Source organism: Bos taurus, chromosome 25 (assembly GCF_002263795.3).
Source record: "Bos taurus isolate L1 Dominette 01449 registration number 42190680 breed Hereford chromosome 25, ARS-UCD2.0, whole genome shotgun sequence".
Classification (NCBI taxonomy): Eukaryota; Metazoa; Chordata; class Mammalia; order Artiodactyla; family Bovidae; genus Bos; species Bos taurus.
The window spans coordinates 32,817,461-32,835,922 of record NC_037352.1 but is presented as its reverse complement, the minus strand read 5'-3'; the positions used below and the strand labels follow the sequence as shown (position 1 = coordinate 32,835,922).

At 35.7% G+C, this 18,462-nt stretch overlaps 1 protein-coding gene across 11 annotated transcripts in view; it reads left to right on the top strand.

The window, feature by feature from the left end:
* Positions 1–18,462, top strand: part of GTF2I (general transcription factor IIi) — an 81,714-nt gene that overhangs the window by 27,530 nt on the left and 35,722 nt on the right. For 4 of the 11 annotated variants that reach the window (XR_009492793.1, XM_005225174.5, XM_005225172.5 and 1 more), the window contains 7 exons: positions 2–30; positions 2,705–2,759; positions 3,220–3,263; positions 5,709–5,786; positions 12,140–12,199; positions 14,353–14,409; positions 16,465–16,527. Coding sequence is in view for 10 of the 11 variants with exons in the window: in XM_005225174.5 (XP_005225231.1) it covers positions 2–30; positions 2,705–2,759; positions 3,220–3,263; positions 5,709–5,786; positions 12,140–12,199; positions 14,353–14,409; positions 16,465–16,527 (386 nt within the window). In the remaining variant the exon portion in view is untranslated. The remainder of the gene's footprint in view (position 1; positions 31–2,704; positions 2,760–3,219; positions 3,264–5,708; positions 5,787–12,139; positions 12,200–14,352; positions 14,410–16,464; positions 16,528–18,462) is intronic. The other 7 variants (XM_024984995.2, NM_001102177.1, XM_005225178.5 and 4 more) reach the window with 5 other exon arrangements.

Below are 18,462 nucleotides of genomic sequence, written 5' to 3'. Positions count from 1 at the left end.
GACCTTTCCTAGAGCCAAAGAAGCACCTAGGTAAGTGATTGCTTTGCTTACATTATAACAGGACCAATTACTAAACCTGTTGTGTCAAAAATTCAATACATTGTAAGAATGTCTCCTTTATTTTCTTTGAGAATATGATGTAAGACATTTTGGAGTGGAGTGGTACAATGTTTATATAAACCAGTGAAAAATCTGTTGAGCTGAAAAACCAGAGACTTATTGTTTTCAGCTCAGCCGCTTGCTTTATGATGTATTCAAGGCTTTGTGTTTGCAGGGTGTAAGGATCTGTCCTCATGCCCCAGAATTATGAGGGACTTAATTTACATAGTCCACTGAGCGGGCACAGAGAGATGGAACACAGGATTGGGAGGGGAGGGGATGCACAGCCATGTGTGAACATTAAAGGCTTCCAGTGCTGGTGGTCTAAGGTGGAGTCACCACAGGAGGAGCACGGTGTACACACTGGAGGAACGGTTAGTGGAGGTTCTAGGGAGGAAGCCCAGGAAGGAGTTTACGAGAAAGAGGGAATTAAGATGGGCCGTTGAAAAATGAACAGGTTTTCAACAGGACTTCCTTCTGGGAAGTCCAGACATTCCTTTTGAAGGGAAAAGGGGTATTTAAAAGACTAGCACCCCTTTGAGACTTGTCAAAGAAAATAATCACTGTCATTGGCAACTTCTAAGTGATGTAAACGTGAAAGGACAAGATAATATGGATACCCAAGCATATATTGTTTTCTGGCCGATAGCCTCTGTTATTCTCACTATGATGAAAAGATTAATTTTTTAGAAGTTTTATTGGGGTGTCATTGACGTGTCATAAATAAAGTTCACCCATCTCAAGTGTACAGTCCATGCGGTATATGGAACGGCTTTCTGGCAGTTTGGTTAGTTGACCCTGTTTATTTCTGGACTTTCTACAGAGCGAATCATGTTGTATGTAAATCAAGACAGTTGACTTCGCAGTCTGAATGTTTTGTATTTCTTAGTCTTGTTGCTCTGGCAAGGATGTTCAGTGCAGTATTGAGTAGGACGTGGCTGTAGCAAACATCACCTTGTTCTCCATACTAGGTGGAAGCCATTCGAGCTTTCACCGTTGAGTTATCTGTAGGTTTTTGTATGTGTCCTTTTTGAGATTGAGAAAGTATAGACTTGGTTTTCATGTTTAAGTTAACATTCATTTTTTCTTGATCAGTATTTTTTTGCCCTGATGTATTGCAGATTAGCCGTAGTTTGCCATTTGTATTTTATGAAGTCTGTGATTCTAGAAACATGTTCTGAAACATTGAGGCCTAGTGGTTAGTTAAACAATATTTCTGTAGAGTATTTATTTATAATAATGAGTTGTCCAGGTGGGTGGCTTTGTATGGCTCGGCTCTTTTGCCATACCAACTTTCAAAGTAATTGAAAAGTTGCAATTATAATGGGATTGCATTTTCCAGTGTAAAAACTTTTAACAGGCTTATTGAGATATGATTGACATACAGTAAACCACACATATTTAAAATGTGCAGTTTGCTAAGCTTCGACACATGTATATGCCGTGGAAACTGTCGTTGCAACCAGGATAATGAAACCTCTCTCACCCCTGCTTCCTTGCATCCCGTCGTAATTCCTCTCCTCCTCTCTGCCTTGTCCCCAGACTGTCACTCATGTTGTTGTCAGCAGAGATTTCTTATGTTTTTTTATGGAAATGGAATCTTAGAGTACGTGCTCTTTTTTGTTCGTCTGGCTTCTTGCTTTGCGATTTTTCCGTGTTTCATGTATCAACAGATACATTTTTATTACTGACTAGTATCCACGGTACAGATACTCCCAATTTGTTTACTGATTTACTTGCCCATGCACATGTGGGTTTCCATTTCTTGGCTTTTATAAAGAAAGCCACTATGATATTTGAGTGCAAGTTTTTATGTGGACATTGTTTTCATGTCTCCTGGGTAGACAAAGGGAGTGGCGAGATTGTAACAGTAACTAGTTATTTACCTTTTTAAGACACTGCCTAAGTGGCTTTCAGCGTGCTGGTTTTGGTTTATGTTCCCACCAGCAGTGTGTGAACTGTAGTTGTTCTGCATCTTCGTCAGCATTTGATGGAGTCAGTCTTGTTCTTTTTTCCTTTAATTTTTGCAAACATAGAATTCACCGTTTGGTGGTATATAAGTCAGTGGGTTGCAGTGTGTCTACAAGATGCACAGCTATCACCCTGTCTCATCACCTTAAGAAGGACCTTGTCCCCGTTAGCAGTCATTGTTGTCCAGTTCTTCTGAGGCAGATGTACTCATGCTGGATCTTGGTTCCCCAACCAGGGATTGAACCTGTGCCCATTGTAGTCGAACCACCTGGGAAGTCCCCAGATCTACTCCTAACAGAAATCTGACTTCCTGTATACATCAGTATTGTCTTATTCAGTAATAGTATATTGGTGTACTTGTTTCACTGATGAAAATAGGAGCTTTCTCATTAATGGGAGGTTTGTGGAGGGTTGAGGGGCTAAAAGCTGTTAGATGATTATCATCCCTGAATATCTTCCTTAGAGGGGAGAATGAAGGACACTCTTTCAAACTAACAGCAATACTCATATGAATGACCCTGAGCTGTGAACTCCCTTTCTCCTGTTCATTCTATAGTTAGGACCTTTGGAAGCACAGTCATATTTCATATTAGTGTTGGAGAAATCTAAATCTTAATATTTTTTTTGTACCTAGGTGGTCGTGTGATGGTTACAGATGCTGAAAGGTCAATGATATCTCCAAGTGGAAGGTAAAGCATATTTCATTAGTACTAATGAACCTCCACACTTCAGCAAGTTTTAGTGTTTAGGTTATTGATGTATTAGAATATTAAAAAGGCCTGCATTTGAATCCCTTGGAGGGCCTGTGAAAATGCACTTTTTGACTTAGTAGTTATGAATGGCAGTGGTTAACCTGAATGAAGCTAGTGTGATTAGTCTGGTGACCACATTGTGAATAGGAAGGCCTTCTAGTAAGACCATGTTGTTTTATTTTACCTTTCCCTCCCAAAATGTTCATTGGAATTAGATTTCTAAATTCAGTTAACAAGTCATTGATGCAGGAAATAAATATGTGAATTTTAAAGTGAGTCACTTCTGCAGTGACTGGGTCAGGCGAGTGAGGTTATCCTGTGACATCCAGGTATTTGAGTGCTGTGTGTAAGTGGCCCTCATCGTGTAGAGCTTCATCGGGGTTTCTTTTCCTTTCAGCTGTGGCCCCGTCAAAGTAAAAACAGAACCCTCAGAGGATTCTGGTATGTACCAGTGCATTTAGAATCAGTTGTGAAATGTAAGTAAAGAAGACTTTCCCTTAATTTAGAAGTTTGTTTTTGGACTCATTACTTACTGCTTTGATGTGAAGTAGAACAGATTTATTCCAAAAGGTGACATTATTTGTTAATATTACTGCTGCTGCTGCTTGTTGATGATTTGAGGCACATCTTCTAAAGCCCTGTCGCGTATATAAACAGTTCATACTTGGACATTGTTCCCTGTATGGGATATACTACTTCTTTATCCATTTACCGTTTATTGGACATTTGAGTTCTTGGCCAGTTTTGATTGTTTTGAATTAAAATCTGTATGTGTGTCTGTGCGGAGATGTGTCTTCATTACCTTTTTTTAGTAGATTCAGAGGAGTGAATTGTGGTTCTTTGCTTCACTTTTTAAGCTACCGACGAACTGTTTTCCTTAGTGACTGTTATTTTATGTTCTTAGCAGCAGTGTGTGAGGGTTTGGGTTTCCATCGCTTGACCAACACTTGTTATTGCCTCTCTTTTTTGTTTTATTGCAATGCTAGTGTTTTCTTGTCTGTCTTCTTTTCCCCTCACTCCCTTCTTTTCTTTTGCTAAGAAATCATCTGTTGGTGTTAGATGTTGTTGCCACAGGTGGGATATCATTGCTTCAAAGTAGGCAGAGCTGGAGTATCTGTTCATGTGTATTTATATTTACAAACGTATGTTTATCCATTCCCATCTATGATTTTTCATGCCCATATCTTCAGTTCCTCTCTTGGACACCCCAAGGTTTTTTTTTGTTTCCTTCCTTTCCTGGAGAATTTTCTGAGAGCCGTGGAAACCTTGTTCAGTGTGTTTGCATATTTCATTTCACACAGGTTTCATTGCTAACCTCTTTGTCTTGCTGACCCTTTGACACTTTGGCTGGGCTATCACCACTACTGCCTGTCCCCCATTTTCCTCAGTCTACCTGGCCTGAGAGACTGCCCCTCAAAGAAATAAATAGTCTCCTTCTGCCACCCTGCTTTGGGCCTTTGAAACTCCTGATGCAGCTGCATATCTTGGTCAGAGCAATCTAATGGTGTTTGAAATGAATTGTTGGGGTTAGAAGAAGTGTGAGTGTGTGTGTGTGTGAGAGAGAGAGAGAGAGAGAGGAGATACTGAATGAATGAGAATTTTTATGTATGTTATTTTTAGAGGGGTCTGCAAGAAAGGCAGCGTTGAATTCTCCTTATTGGGAATAAGTATTTGAGTTTGTTACACAGTTTGTTTCACAGAAGTTTTTTTCTTTCCCTCTTTCACGTCACAGGAAATCTCGGTTTAGTTTTTAGTTTGTTGTACTGAAATCACCATTTTGTAAATCTTCTCCCCTTAATTTATGTATTTGTCTCCTGAATAGTTTGGATCTAAAAATAGACTTGATGACTTGAGAAAAATGATATTTTTTGAATTTTTCAACCATCTTAATTGTAGATTAATAGTACACATAGTGGTTTATTTATAAAGGGTTTTTTTTTTAATAGGTTTATTTTTTTCTGCCTTACACTTTGTTTTTGAATATGTGGGGAAAATACCTTTTATTAAGAACTCACTAAAGAATTTGTTAAGAATCTTAAAACTTTTAATAAAATTGAAGTATAATATATGCCAAATATAAGTGTATATATGGCCAGTGAATAAAAATGCCTGTGACCTAACACGCACTGGGATACAGAATATTAATGACACCCCAAGAAGGGTCTCTCCTCCCCTCTCATTACTCTTCTGAAAGTCAGCTGTTTGCTTGAGTGTGTTTTTTTAACCTAAGGCTTATGCATTTTAATTTTCTTCAGCTTTCTTGAGGTATAATTGGCATTACTTGAGTTTTAACAACATAGACTTCTTTTCTCTAATTTTGACTTCCCTCTACATGGAATTGTACAATATACACTCATTTATATCTGGCCACAAAGGTCTACTTCAAATTATTTATCCTCATTGTGGGCAAAGTGTTAGGCTAAAAGGTATGATTTGTTACCCTTATTAATAAAGAGACATGTTAGGAGGGAAAAAAAATTCAGTGTCTCTTTATTAAAATCATTAAAAAGTATGCCATCTTTACTCTGGAATATTGGGTCATTAAAATTGATGTTTACAGGTGATTTTCATTGATTTATAAAAACATTTTTGACTATGAGTGAAAGCACTGTGACTAATTTTCTTTAATTGCAAAGATAACTTGTTGGAAGATAGATTTAGCATTAAATAATAATCCCAGAATGTTAGTAGGGTGGTTAAAACTTTGTCTTAGTTGGGTTTTAGATTATTTTTGTCCCCGTGATACCTTGCAAGCTTTTGTCTTTTGCAAACCTTTAAAATATGAATTGAATGCATTATTTTGCATTAATAGCAGAGCACAGGGGACTTCCCTATACAATCTGAATGCCTCAAAGTATAATTATATAATTTAATTTTCTTTTATAGGCATTTCTCTGGAAATGGCAGCTGTGACAGTGAAGGAAGAATCTGAAGATCCTGATTACTATCAATATAACATTCAAGGTAGTACTATTTAATAAAGTTTTTCTTTCCAGAAATTATTGTTGGTTATAATTAAAATTTGTTAATTGCCTGAATTTCTTAGATATTATTTTATTGATTGGTCCTTTGGTCCTTGACTAGCAGGTGTACTTGTAATTTCTCACTGGAATAAAATTGATTTCAAAATGGGGCACTCAAAGTCCATCTACACGGGCAATGTTGAATAATCATTAATATTCTTAAAAAGGACAAGTTAAAGTTGTGGCTTAAGATAGAATTCAGTTTCACTTTTCAGAGTTATTTGCAAGGCATAAAAAGTCTTCTAAACCTTTAATATCTGTTTGTGGAACAAAAATAACTTCACATTATTTTTATTATTTTAAAAATCTGTAAAAGATCAGATATTATTAAGTTTTAGGTATTTACCCTTTTATTCTCTATCTCTTCTTGAGTGATAATCAAGAAGGAATTAAAGCTCATAATTTCACAATGCAGTTTGCTTTTCTGCATTGATGGATTTTAGTTTAGAAGAACATCTCTAGTTTATGGTAAGTTTGATTGTCATAGATGCATAAAGTACATTAAACATTTAAAGTATAAGATCTGATTAGTTTTATGTATACCCATAACCCAAAAACGTTAGTCTTCACTGCACTCAAGATAATGAAGTGTCCATAACCCTCAAATTTCCTTGAGCCTCTTTGTAATTCACAGCTCTCCCCAGCCAATGGCTGATTTGTTTTCTATCATTTTATTTTAGTTTGCAGCTTTAAGAAATTTATATAAATGGAATCATCATAAAGTATGTACTGTTTTCTTGGGGTGGGGAGCTGTGACTTTCAAATTCCGTGTAATTGTTTTGAAATTCATCCACATTGTTGCATATGTCGATAGCTAATTCCATCTTGTTGCTGAATGTTACTCCATTGTTCATCTGTACCACAGTTTATCCTTCCGTCTATTGATGGACATTTGGTTGTTTCTAGTTCGGGGCTGTTAAAAATACAGTTGCTATGAACATTTGTTTGGAAATAGCGTTCGTTTCTCTGGAGTAGCTTTCCTGGCACTGGAATAGCTGAGACCTGTGGTGGGTATTTAAGCTGTGTCCCACTGCGCTTGTACTGTTGGGCATTTCCATCAGGGGGCAGTAGTTCTTGTCGCTTCCATGTCCTTGTTAACACTGGTATGGTCCGCATTATTTTTAGCCACTTTATTGGGTGTCTTGTGATACCTCTTTTCGATTTTAATTTACATTTCTCTAATAGGTTTAGTTCATTTAAAATAATAATTTTTTATCAGTTCTGGAGTATTGTAAAAGCTAGGGATAAATTTATTCTACTTTGTAATCATGTATACATATATATTAAATCTATGTACATATATTAAGTTGTCTCCTAGTGAATTTCATAATTTTTATGTCAGTTTTGATTGTTTTATTGCCATGATGGTAGTAATCACATGGCTAAAAGGTTTAGATAAATCTAAAGGTTTTTAATCGAAAAGTTAAAATTTTGGAAAATATTTAGGCGTTTAGCAGTTTTTGGTACCTTGCTAACATACTTAATAAACACTGTTTAATAAAATCTTTTTTAGCACATTATATTTAATTTTAAAAATAAAATTCTGTATCTGTGGCATTGTCTTTTTAGCTTTGCTGTTACTAGACAGGATTATATAAGATTTTTTTCCCCCTTGAAAATAGGGAGTGTGAGTGACTTAAGGTAATGCTTGAGTAATGGGAGTGGAAATCTGATATTTGTAGAAGAAAAGATTGCTGAAAAGATCAAGTGCAGTTGAAGAAGGTGGGAGCCAGACTATTGATTTTCATCTAGCCTGAGAGATACAGTCCATGCAGTTTTGGTATTTTTTGCAGTTCTTTGTATATTCTGAATAAAAGTCCTTTGTGATGGGATTTGCAAATAGGTTAATTTGATGATGTCCAACTTACTGGGGAATTTTTCCCTTGTATGAATTGTGCTTAAGTACCATATCCAAAAAAAAAATCTTTAGTTTACAGAGATTTTCTTCTGTGTTTTATAAGCACTTTTATAGTTCTACATTTAAGTCTATGATTGGTTTAGACCTAATTTTTATATAGTGTGTGGAATTCCAAGTTCAAACTTACACATACAGATATCCAGTTTTTCCAGCACCTTTTGTTGAAAAGACTATTGTTTTTTTGTTGTAATACTTTTACATCTCAGAATATTCTGTTACATTGTCAGTTTTCTCAAGCGTATCCTGTTACATAGATATTTCTGTTTCTACCCTTTCCCAAAATTGCATTGTCTTGAGGACTACAGTTTATAGAAGCCCTTGGGCATTTTGGTGGAGATTATGCTGAATCTATCGACTAAATTTGGTTGAATATCTTAATATTGAGTCTTCCGATGCATGAGCATGATATGTGGATGTTATCTGTTTAGCTCTTCTGTGATTCATCAGTGCTTAGTTTTCACCATACATATCTTATACATATTTTATAAGATTTATATCTAAGTGTTTAATGTTTTTCATTGTTACTATTTACTTGGTTCTGGCTCTGGAACTGTTTCTGTTTTTTGTTTCTTTTTTACTCAAACATCTAGCTTTTGCAACATTTCAGTAATTTTTTTTCTTTTTTTTGCTCTTATGTGTCTTTTTTTGTTGCTTTAATTTAGTTTTATGTTTCTTAACATGGGAACGTAAATCATTGAGATAATTTCCAATGTAAGTACTTAATGCTGTAAAGTTACCTCTTCAGCATTAGTTTAACTGCACCCTATAAACTTAGACATATTAGTATTAATAGTTCTTTTCATTCAGTTCAAAAACATTTTCTAATTTTCCTTGTCATTTCCTCATTGTCCTTTGGTTTACATGGAAAGTGTAGTCTCTTCAGATACTTGTGCAGTTGTCAGATAGCTTTCTGTTACTGATTTTTAGTTATATTTCCATTACAGTTGGAGAACATTCTTTGTATGATTTCAGTTATTTTAGATTTGTTAAGGTTGCTTAACAAATGATTGTTCAGGTCTGCTGTATTCTTACTGGCATTTCTCCCTCCTTGTTCTATCCACCACAAAAGCACTGAAACCTTCACCTGCCTCTGTCTGTCTCCGGCCTCATGCGTTCTCAAGGCCCGTTAGGGGTCAGCATGCTGGAGGCGCCTTTTCCCTTGGCTCCTTTCCTGGCAGCCCCCTTTCCAGCCCTGTTACCAGTGTCCGGAATGGTAACAACCTAAGTTAGTTTTGTCTGTTTTTGTAGTTTATGTAAATAGAATCCATCAGCATATATCAGGCCTCTTCTGTAAAATGTAATTTGTGAGACATGCTGTTGATTGTACTTACAGATGGTTTATTTGAACTGCTGTGTTGTACAGTCAGTACCCACGAGAATGGGTTCCAGAGTCACCCCCAACCCCCTCCAATATCAAAATCCACAGATGATCAAGTCCCTTATATAAAATGGTGTAGTATTTGCATGTCACCTACAAACATCCTCCCGTATTCTTTATTTAAATCATCTCTATATTACTGAAATATCTAACACAATGTAAATGCTATCTTAGTAACTGCCAGCGTGCTTGAAGTTCACATTTTGCATTCTGGAACTTTCTGGAGTTTCTCTGTTCCAAATATTTTTGATCTGTGGTTGGTTGAATCTGCAGATACTGAATGCAGATTCAGATGGCCTACTGTATTCTAAAATGCTTTTTAAAAATGTTTAAAGCCCACAAACATGATGTACATGTTCCCAGGTTTACAGAATCTCACATGAGGTAACATGCTGACTGTGTTACTGATGCCCTTCTTTAGGCCTTTCCTAGTCCCGTTTTTTCCTCTGAGTTAACCACTTCACTGAAATTGAGGTTTGCCCCTCCTGATAATGATTTTATACTTTAAATGAGTATACAGCTCCACAGAATGTCTTTGTATGTGTATCCAGGCACATAACATTTATGTATTTTCTCAGTTTTTAACTTTGGCACAAACGGTATCATGCTCTGTATGTGTTTTATGTATGTTCTCCTGTATCAGTACAGGTTTATGAGATCTACCTATTTTTGTCAGGTACAGGTTTTTTTGTTTTTTTGTTTTGTTTTTTTAGTATTTGTCCTTTTTTATGACTGGCTTATTTCCTTTATTTATTTTTGTCAGCAGTAGGTCTTGACTGCTGCACACAGGCTTTCTCTAGTTACAGCGAGCACAGGCTGCTCGGTCTGCAGGGTGCGGGCTTCTCACTGCTGTGGTTTCTCTTGTTGCGGACCACCGGCTCTAGGCACAAGGGCTCAGTAGTCGTGGCACACAGGCTTAGTTGCCCCGCGCCATGTGGGATCTTCCCAGACCAGGGATCGAACCCAGGTCCCCTGCACTGGCGGGCAGATTCCCACTGGACTACCAGGGAAGTCCCAAGTACTGATGTGATACTGGCATTGCAGTGGTTACATATGTGATTATACTACAGTTCATTTGTTCTTTCTTGTGCTTTAAAACCATTCATGTTTTCTGCGAAACTTTTCGAATTCCAAAATAGACCTGGACACATCTCTGTGTACCTGTCAGTCTTCCTCTAAGATGGCTCAGATGTGAGCACTGGGAAAGCGTGATTTGTCTGCAAAAACGGGTAGACACTCCTCAAGTGGTGAGGGCGCATGTGCGACTCATTTAATGACAAAGTCCAAGTCATGTGCTATTAAAACATGTCTAAAATTAAACAACATAATTTGATAGTATAGTGATATATGAAGGTAGCTGGGCAAATAGTAACCAAAAGAAACCAAGTTTACTAATAATAATTTGAGGCCAAAAAAGAAAAAATTAACAAGTATAAAGAGTAAGACTGTATAGTCAATATACTAATAAAGTACTAAGTTGACAGGATAATCATTAACTTTTATTACCTAAAAATGTAGCCTCAAAAGTCAAAGTAAAAAATTGATTCAGTTTGATGTAGTTGATAAATTTGTGAATGCAGTCATATGGGAGATTTTAACCAATGATGAATGCTTATAGAGTAGAGTATTTGAACTCTGCAGTTGATGAACATAAGCCAATTCATGTATATCCAGAATTCCATACCCAGTAAATGTTTATTTACAAAATATGGAACTTTTACAAAAATAAACTTTACAGTTGTTCATGGATAGCCTTAAGAAATTGCCAGAAAATATTGTAATTAATTAGAAATCAATAATAAGCACATTATTTAAAATAGAAATCCTATACCATGGGAATCCTAAGAAATATACTTTGGCTTAAAGAGGACCTTATTAAAATAGTTTAGAGCAGAACAATATTGATAATGATATATAGCTAGACTTGTGGAAGAGCAGCTAAAGCAGTATTATGAAGTCAATACATTTTGCTATCATACAGTACATTTTTTCTGTATATTTTAAGTCTGGGTTACATGACTAGGAAGCAGTGAATCTGGCATTCGAAGTCAGGTCTCTCATTGAACATTTTGCTCTTCATTGAGACTCCAAATATAAATAATTTTTCTGTTTTCTGTGAAATTATTTTCTATGCTACGTCCTTTACTTATAATGTATACTTTTGTGCCTCTTCATGAAATTCCTCATGCATTTGCAAAGCCTTTTAAAAGTCTTAGGATGTTTTCCAAAAAATATTCAGAGAAAGTGAAGCGGTTTGTGTTCATTTCAGATATGAACATGTTTATGTTAAGTAGCCGTTGAGAACACAGTGTTCTCTTTTAAATCTATTACTGTCACTGAAAGCATAATACATGCAAGTGTGTTGTCAATATCTATAGCTTTCTGTGAAGGTTTAATTAAGACGAAATATATTGTATATTAATTATTGGGGAAAACCATGTTATTAAAAATTTTTATGGATCTGTAGAGAAAGGATTTTTGAATGAATAATTGTCATATTTCTATTTCAATGGAGTTTCAAGCTTATTGATAGGTTAATTGCATGATTTTAGAGATTCTAAGGAAGGTACAACAATTTGACTCTGCATTTTTCTTTAGTATGGCAAAGCATTAAGACAAATATTTGTCAAGGAAGAATCAAATGCAGCCTGTGAGATGTATCTGTGCTTGTTGCCTATATGAAGCGAAAGTGCCAGCTTGCTGCCACGAACATGGCCCATATCCACCATTTAGACGTATCATTCCCATTCAGTTCGTGTCTAGTCATTTTCAGAATTTCTTTTGACTGTCTGTATATGGCTTTATCTGAATACACTTTTTCCATTCACTAAGACCATAAATTGACACCATTCATTTGTCAGTCTTTTTTTTTTTTTCCTTTTTTTTAACCCATGAAAAGGCTGTAGTATTCCATATCTCTCACCCAAATTTGTTTGCTGAAGTGACCCAAAATCTATTTTTGGGATTCGTTTTGAAGTGTTATCTTTGTGTCCCAAAGCAGGCCCTTCTGAAACTGATGATGTTGATGACAAACTCCCCCTTTCGAAGTCTTTGCAAGGTATAACTTTTTCACTTCCATTTTCCCACATGATGTTCTTATGTAATGTTTCTTTATACTGGACAGACTGTGTTTTTGTATTTATATCTGTATTATTACTTTTCTAAATGGAAAAGGAAATGTATTGGCCTTTTTTTTTTTTTTTGAAACATAAATGAACTTCACAAGCAACAATTTTTGAAAACCAATTTTCCCTTTTGTGAATCTAGTAATGAATCTCGAAATGGGTACATGACACACTTTCATATTTAAGGTAAAGTACACATTTATACCTTATATCAGAATAGTCAGAAATAAGGCTTATATTGTATAGTTAGTAATGTAAATATCAGTAAGGTCATGTTGATACTTAATGTTTAGAAAGATTGTAAGATATCATTTGTAATTCCCTAATTTTATTGATTGAATGTCTTTTGGGGAATTTCTGTGTAGTGTTCCCTCCCTTGATGAACATAGGCTATTTGTGATGGCTTTACTTTACCTCTGCTTATTCCGGCTTGAGTGCATTAGATTTCATTCTTTTTCCTTCTTTGGCTGCTCTATGCAGCATGTGGGGTCCTAGTCCCTGCACCAGGGATTGAACACACGCCCCCTGCATTGGGAGCACAGTGTTAACCACTGGACCGCCAGGAAAGTCCCAAGATGTCTTTTCTTTAGCTGTACTTTTAATATAAATGTAATTGCTTGATTTACATTTTGAGAGAACAAAAAGTACACACAGAATCACCCTTTACTTACCGTGTTATGACCTGAAGAACATCACCTGACTTATTCTTAGCCAGCCTTCCCTTTTTAAGTACTGGTCCTTTCTCCATTACCTCTCCTTGTTTTGACCTCACACTTTTGTTTTCTTTGGCATTACAGTCAAAGAATCCAGCGCTCCATAAATTCAAATGTTAATGTTTAATGGGGAGAGGGGAGCCGTGTGTTGAGAAAGCATAATTTAAGGAGTTAAGTAAAGAATAATTCTTGGCTACAGATTTATAGATTTACCCATTGTTTTGAGCTCAGGTGAGTTTTCAGAACATAAAATAAATGGAAAAGAATCCCAAGATAATTAGAGCTCCATAAGATTAGACATGGAAAACCCCAAATATTTGGTCTTAACATGGTACTTTAAATTTGAAGGTGCTAGGTACTGAATGACAGTCTTTTTTTTTTTTTTTAACTATAGTCAATGCTCTTTAAAACTCAAGATAAAAGTGTATAAAACCTGTGTCTGGGGGTGGGGGTTGCCTTTAGTATAGTTTCTTAAATTAGTTATCAGTGGATGACAAAATAGACCTGATGTTTCCTCCTGCTCCCTTGCTTTATTCTTCCCTATAGGTAATACATTTTTATTTCTACACGAAGGCAGTGATTTTCAGTCTTCTCGATGTTAGTACCTCAGACATTTAAGGACGGAGGATCAATAGTCTGGGGCAGTTTGGGCACTTAACCTAATTGGCTCTCTTGGGTTTTGGATGACTTCTTTCCTGTTTATGAGTAAAGTTTCTCCAGTAGGATGAGCCTGTTCACTGTTGAATGCCTAACCTGATACATTGCTTTATGTTCCAGTGTGTAGAAGCAGGCAGATTATATTACCTGAATTAAAATGCTTTTGAGACTAAAGGTAGTATCTTAAGTTTTAACTTCTGCATTTCCTTTAAGTGCAACTTTGATTAAATAATGGGGATTTAGTTTCCATAGCTTCCACCGTAGTACAAATGGAAAGCAAGAAACGTTTCGCAGCCAAACCTGAACTTGTGTTTCTAGACTTGATAGAGTCTTACGAGCAAAGACAGAACTGACTCTGATGTGTGTTTTTGTGTGTGCATCAATGGCAGATGAGCTTGGCGCTCTGAAACAAACTATTCTAGTTCTCAAATTCGAATATCTCTCAGTAGTTATATTGTGTAGTTCTAGTATCTAATATTAAATCCCCACATCTACTTAGGTTTACTCTATATGTTTGCATTTTAAAATAATTCTTTTGAGTTTTCATACAGAAGTGTTAACAAGTTTTTCTGAATTAGATAATATTGTTTGAATTAACTGCTAAGAAGTTAAAAGAATCAGCTTGTATTTGTGTTTTTATTTGCATTGTTGCCTAGTTTCTCTTCTCCCAGCATCAGTCTTTATTGGTTTATTATATGGGTTTATCTTCTTTTTAGGAAGCCATCATTCTTCAGAGGGCAATGAAGGAACAGAAATGGAAGTACCAGCAGAAGGTTAGATTTGGGAATTTTTACTTTGCTGTGTTTATATTATATTGTTCTGTACTACAGGGAATACTATCCTTAAAACCTTATTTGGAAATAAAATGATTGTTATGGTATGCCTTCTTAGCCAACAGGTGTTTTTTTTTTTTAGCCCTAAAGATGTTAAACCTCTTTTACTGTATTGAATAATAAAATATGTGGGGACTAAAATTTAAGTGGTAAGTAAAATTCTTCATGATGCAAAATGTTGCCCATTTTTTCGTGGTCATCTTATGCCATATTTGGAAAGAATGGTTTTAATATTTAAAATTTAAATTATTACTGGCTCTGTTCATATCAGGGTAATGTCGGCTCCATAAGATTACTAAAAGAGCAATGGTCTGGCTGCTCATTTTTATACTTACAGCCACCCCGTGGACCGCTGTGTCAACCCGCCATCTTCCTTTGATTGCAGGATTGAAAGAATATTCAGCCACAGCTTTTTAAGTTATTGGAATCTTGAGTTAAACCGTTATCATGCAGAATGGCTTCCTAATTTGTAAACTGTTTAGATAGTTCCAAAAGAATTTTTATAGGTTTCTCCCAAGGAAAGCAAGTGGTAAGGCAACTAGATCTTATTTTAGAATTGTTGTTTCTCATATAAGCTGGTCATGTCAAGCCTTATTTTTTTAAGACTAAAAAAGGAGTCTATTCTGTACCTTTTTATTCTTTATATTTGCCTTTTTTTTTTAATCCATAATTTGATATTTTACCCTCTTTGAGTGGCGGGAGTTCCAAAGGTCGCTGGAAAGTTGACTGATCTTTCTAAATTCAGATTTAGAATTGGAGTGTTCTAATGGGCTTCCCGGGTGGCTCAGAGGGTAAAGCATCTGCCCGCAATGCGGGAGACCTGGGTTTGATCCCTGGGTCGGGAAGATCCCCTGGAGAAGGAAAAGGCACCCCACTCCGATACTCTTGCCTGGAAAATCCCATGGACGGAGAAGCCTGGTAGGCTACAGTCCATGGGGTCGCAAAGAGTCGGACACGACTAAGCGACTTCACTTCACTTCAATGGAATACATTTCTTGCAGAAATACTGAGATGCTCATTTAAAATAATATTTTAAATTTCTTGTTGAATTTTTTTAATAGATGATGGTGTTGGTGAATTTTTTTTTGGTTTGTTTTCTTTTACTGTGTGGAGGTAATTAGATATTTCCTCTGTAACAAAATCCTGTTTTAGATAGGCAGTATTTACAACAAGGAAATAAAACCTGTTTACAAGATGAATCATACTGGTGTTCATTGGGCAATGTGATTTAGATATTAGGCTTTGAATCACTTTATTTTTGAGGAAATTTTTATTGTCATTGCAGTGTTAATAGAGTTGAAGTTAGGTTCTAGTCTTTATTCCTTTACTAACAAGTGAACATAATCTTTGGCAAATCAATTAATCTCTCAACCTTTGCAAAATGAAAGGAGAGTTGATAAAGATACTCTCTAGCTGAGCTTCCAGCACTAACATTCTGATGTACATTTGTTTTCTGTAGTAACACAAATATTTAATTTTATAAAGTATGTTACATGCAAAGTTAGTTAGATGATACAGTCCTGTCTGTATTTGTCACAGTAGTCACTGTTTTGATATGAGGGTTCCCACCACAAAAACTTTGTGGTTTTATTTAACAATATAAGCCACTCCTGGTATTTCTGAAAGAAGAGGAGAAATAGTTTTTTGTTTTTTTTTTTAACATAATAAAGCCTTTGTATATATCCTAGCACCTTCTAGTTACAGCAGGAAAACAATTTTAACTTCATTATAATCTTACTCCTCTAGAAAGTTTGAGTCCTTTAATGCAGGTAACTTGGTATTGTCTAATAGTTTTCCAGAGTTTTTCTACTTTTTGTTTTCTCTTCTCCCTGTTTAAAAGGGTCAGAGATTTTCATTTAACAAGTATGAGGTGAATTCAAATGACAGTAAAATTTTATGGTAGGCTGCTTTTGGAATATCAAATCCGTAAAATGTTGGAACATAATAGAAAGTGCTTTATAATGAATGTCATTTTAGAATTTTATTTTTTTCAAGATTCTACTCAACATGTCCCTTCAGAAACAAGTGAGGACCCCGAAGTTGAGGTGACTATTGAAGGTTAGTTATCTAAAAGCCTTGATTCCAAAAGTGTACTTCTGGTCATAAAAATTATTTGTCACATTCACATTGCCAAGTATGCATTTCATTCATTTTTAAAGGAAACTTGTGGGAAAAAAAAAAAATGGAAGCATATATGTGTATGTGTGACTGAAGTAACCACATCCCACAGCACACCCAATGCTCTGGGAGTTTTAGACAGCAAAACTAAGCTGTGAAGATGAGTGGTGGACCAGGCTATATACTGGTACTTTCTACCATTGGGAAACAGAATTTTTAAAAAGAGAAAACTATGACCAGACCGGCTGCACACAGAAATAGATTTATAACCTATTACTGAGCTGTGACATAGGAGACTTACTTAGTCCTGGGACCCCGGTTGTCAACCTTAGTGAGGTGGAGGAGAAAGTATCAATAGTTCAATTTCTAAAGCGAGTTTTCCCCTTAAAATGCTAACATATAATGTGTCCTTCAAAACTTTTGAAGCAGCAGCTGTAAAAATATTCTAAACTAATGTATATAAAGTTGCTTCAGACCTAGTTTCTTCTTCGGAGATAGTGCATGAATTCAGATGAGCCAGTGTATCCTGCATTATTTAAAGATTCAGCTAATTATTAACAGGAGCATGCCTTATATTTCATAGTTATTAAGTGTACTGATTTTTTTCTTTTTTATCTCACATGACTCCTGTAAATTTTTTTCTCCTCAAAGTGATTCTTTTCTAAAGCAAAAATGTTGTTAACCCCCGCCCTGCTCCAGTGTCCCTGTACTCAGCGGTAGATGTCACTTTATTGTGAGATCTAAAAATAAGCTAGATGTGTCCACATGCATTTACAGGTGTTTTCAGTGTACAGCTTTATAATGAGCAAGTGAAATACACACATACCACATTTCCCATAGTGTTTTTCCCGTAACTTTACATCCTGGTACTTCACTATTTTGTTTAACTGCTGCATAACCTGTCTTGGTTTGCCATCTCTGTCTCCTTTTCTTCTTTGTTTATAATAGCCTGTCCTCTCCTGATGTCCACTGGTTACTATGGTGTTTGGCTATTTCAGACTAGTGAAAACGTTTGTCTTCATTGCTTCTAAATTATAAGCTGATCGGTAGCTTTCGCCCAGTATCAGAAATTTTCTCCTATTTTGCATGTTAACATCTCAGTTAATTTAATATACACATTTTATCATTAGCATAATTTTACTAACCTAAAATTGTTTTGAATTGTTTCTAGTCTAGCATTTAATAATTTAATTTATTCATTTAGTCATTCATTCATTTATTCATTGGCCACACCAGGCAGCTTGTCGGATCTTAGTTCCCCAATCAGGGATTGAATCAGTGCCCCCCGACCCCCTGCAGAGGAAGTGTGAAGTCTTAACCCCTGGACTGCCAGGGAAGTCCTCAATAATTGACTTTAAATTAGAAGCTCAATTATGAGAAGAAAATCTAGATTATATAATATCTAGATATTATAAATTAAAATTATAAGTTAAAATCTAGATATTATAAATACTCAGAACCTTTTCCTTCCTATAGAGATAAGAAAAGTAGATGATGATTAAAATTATGAGCATAGGGACTCCCCTGTTGGTCCAGTGGCTAAGACTGAGCACTCCCAATGCAGTAGACCTGAGTTGAATCCCAGATCAGGGAACTAGATCCCACATGCTGCACTAAGATCTGGCACAGCCAAATAAATATTTTATAAAATTATTAGCATAAACCTTTAAAATAGGACTAGTAACCACATTGATTCATCTTAAACCTTAAAACCCATAAAGGCTATATTAGAATTGCTTAGAAAATAAACACTTGGTTTTCATAGTGTAAACCTTTAAAGGGATGTCAAAATAATGAAGACATCAATAGCTTACAAACCTGAAACGTGTGTCAGTCTTTTCAGTTTTCATTCTTTGAAGGGAATGATAAATTCCA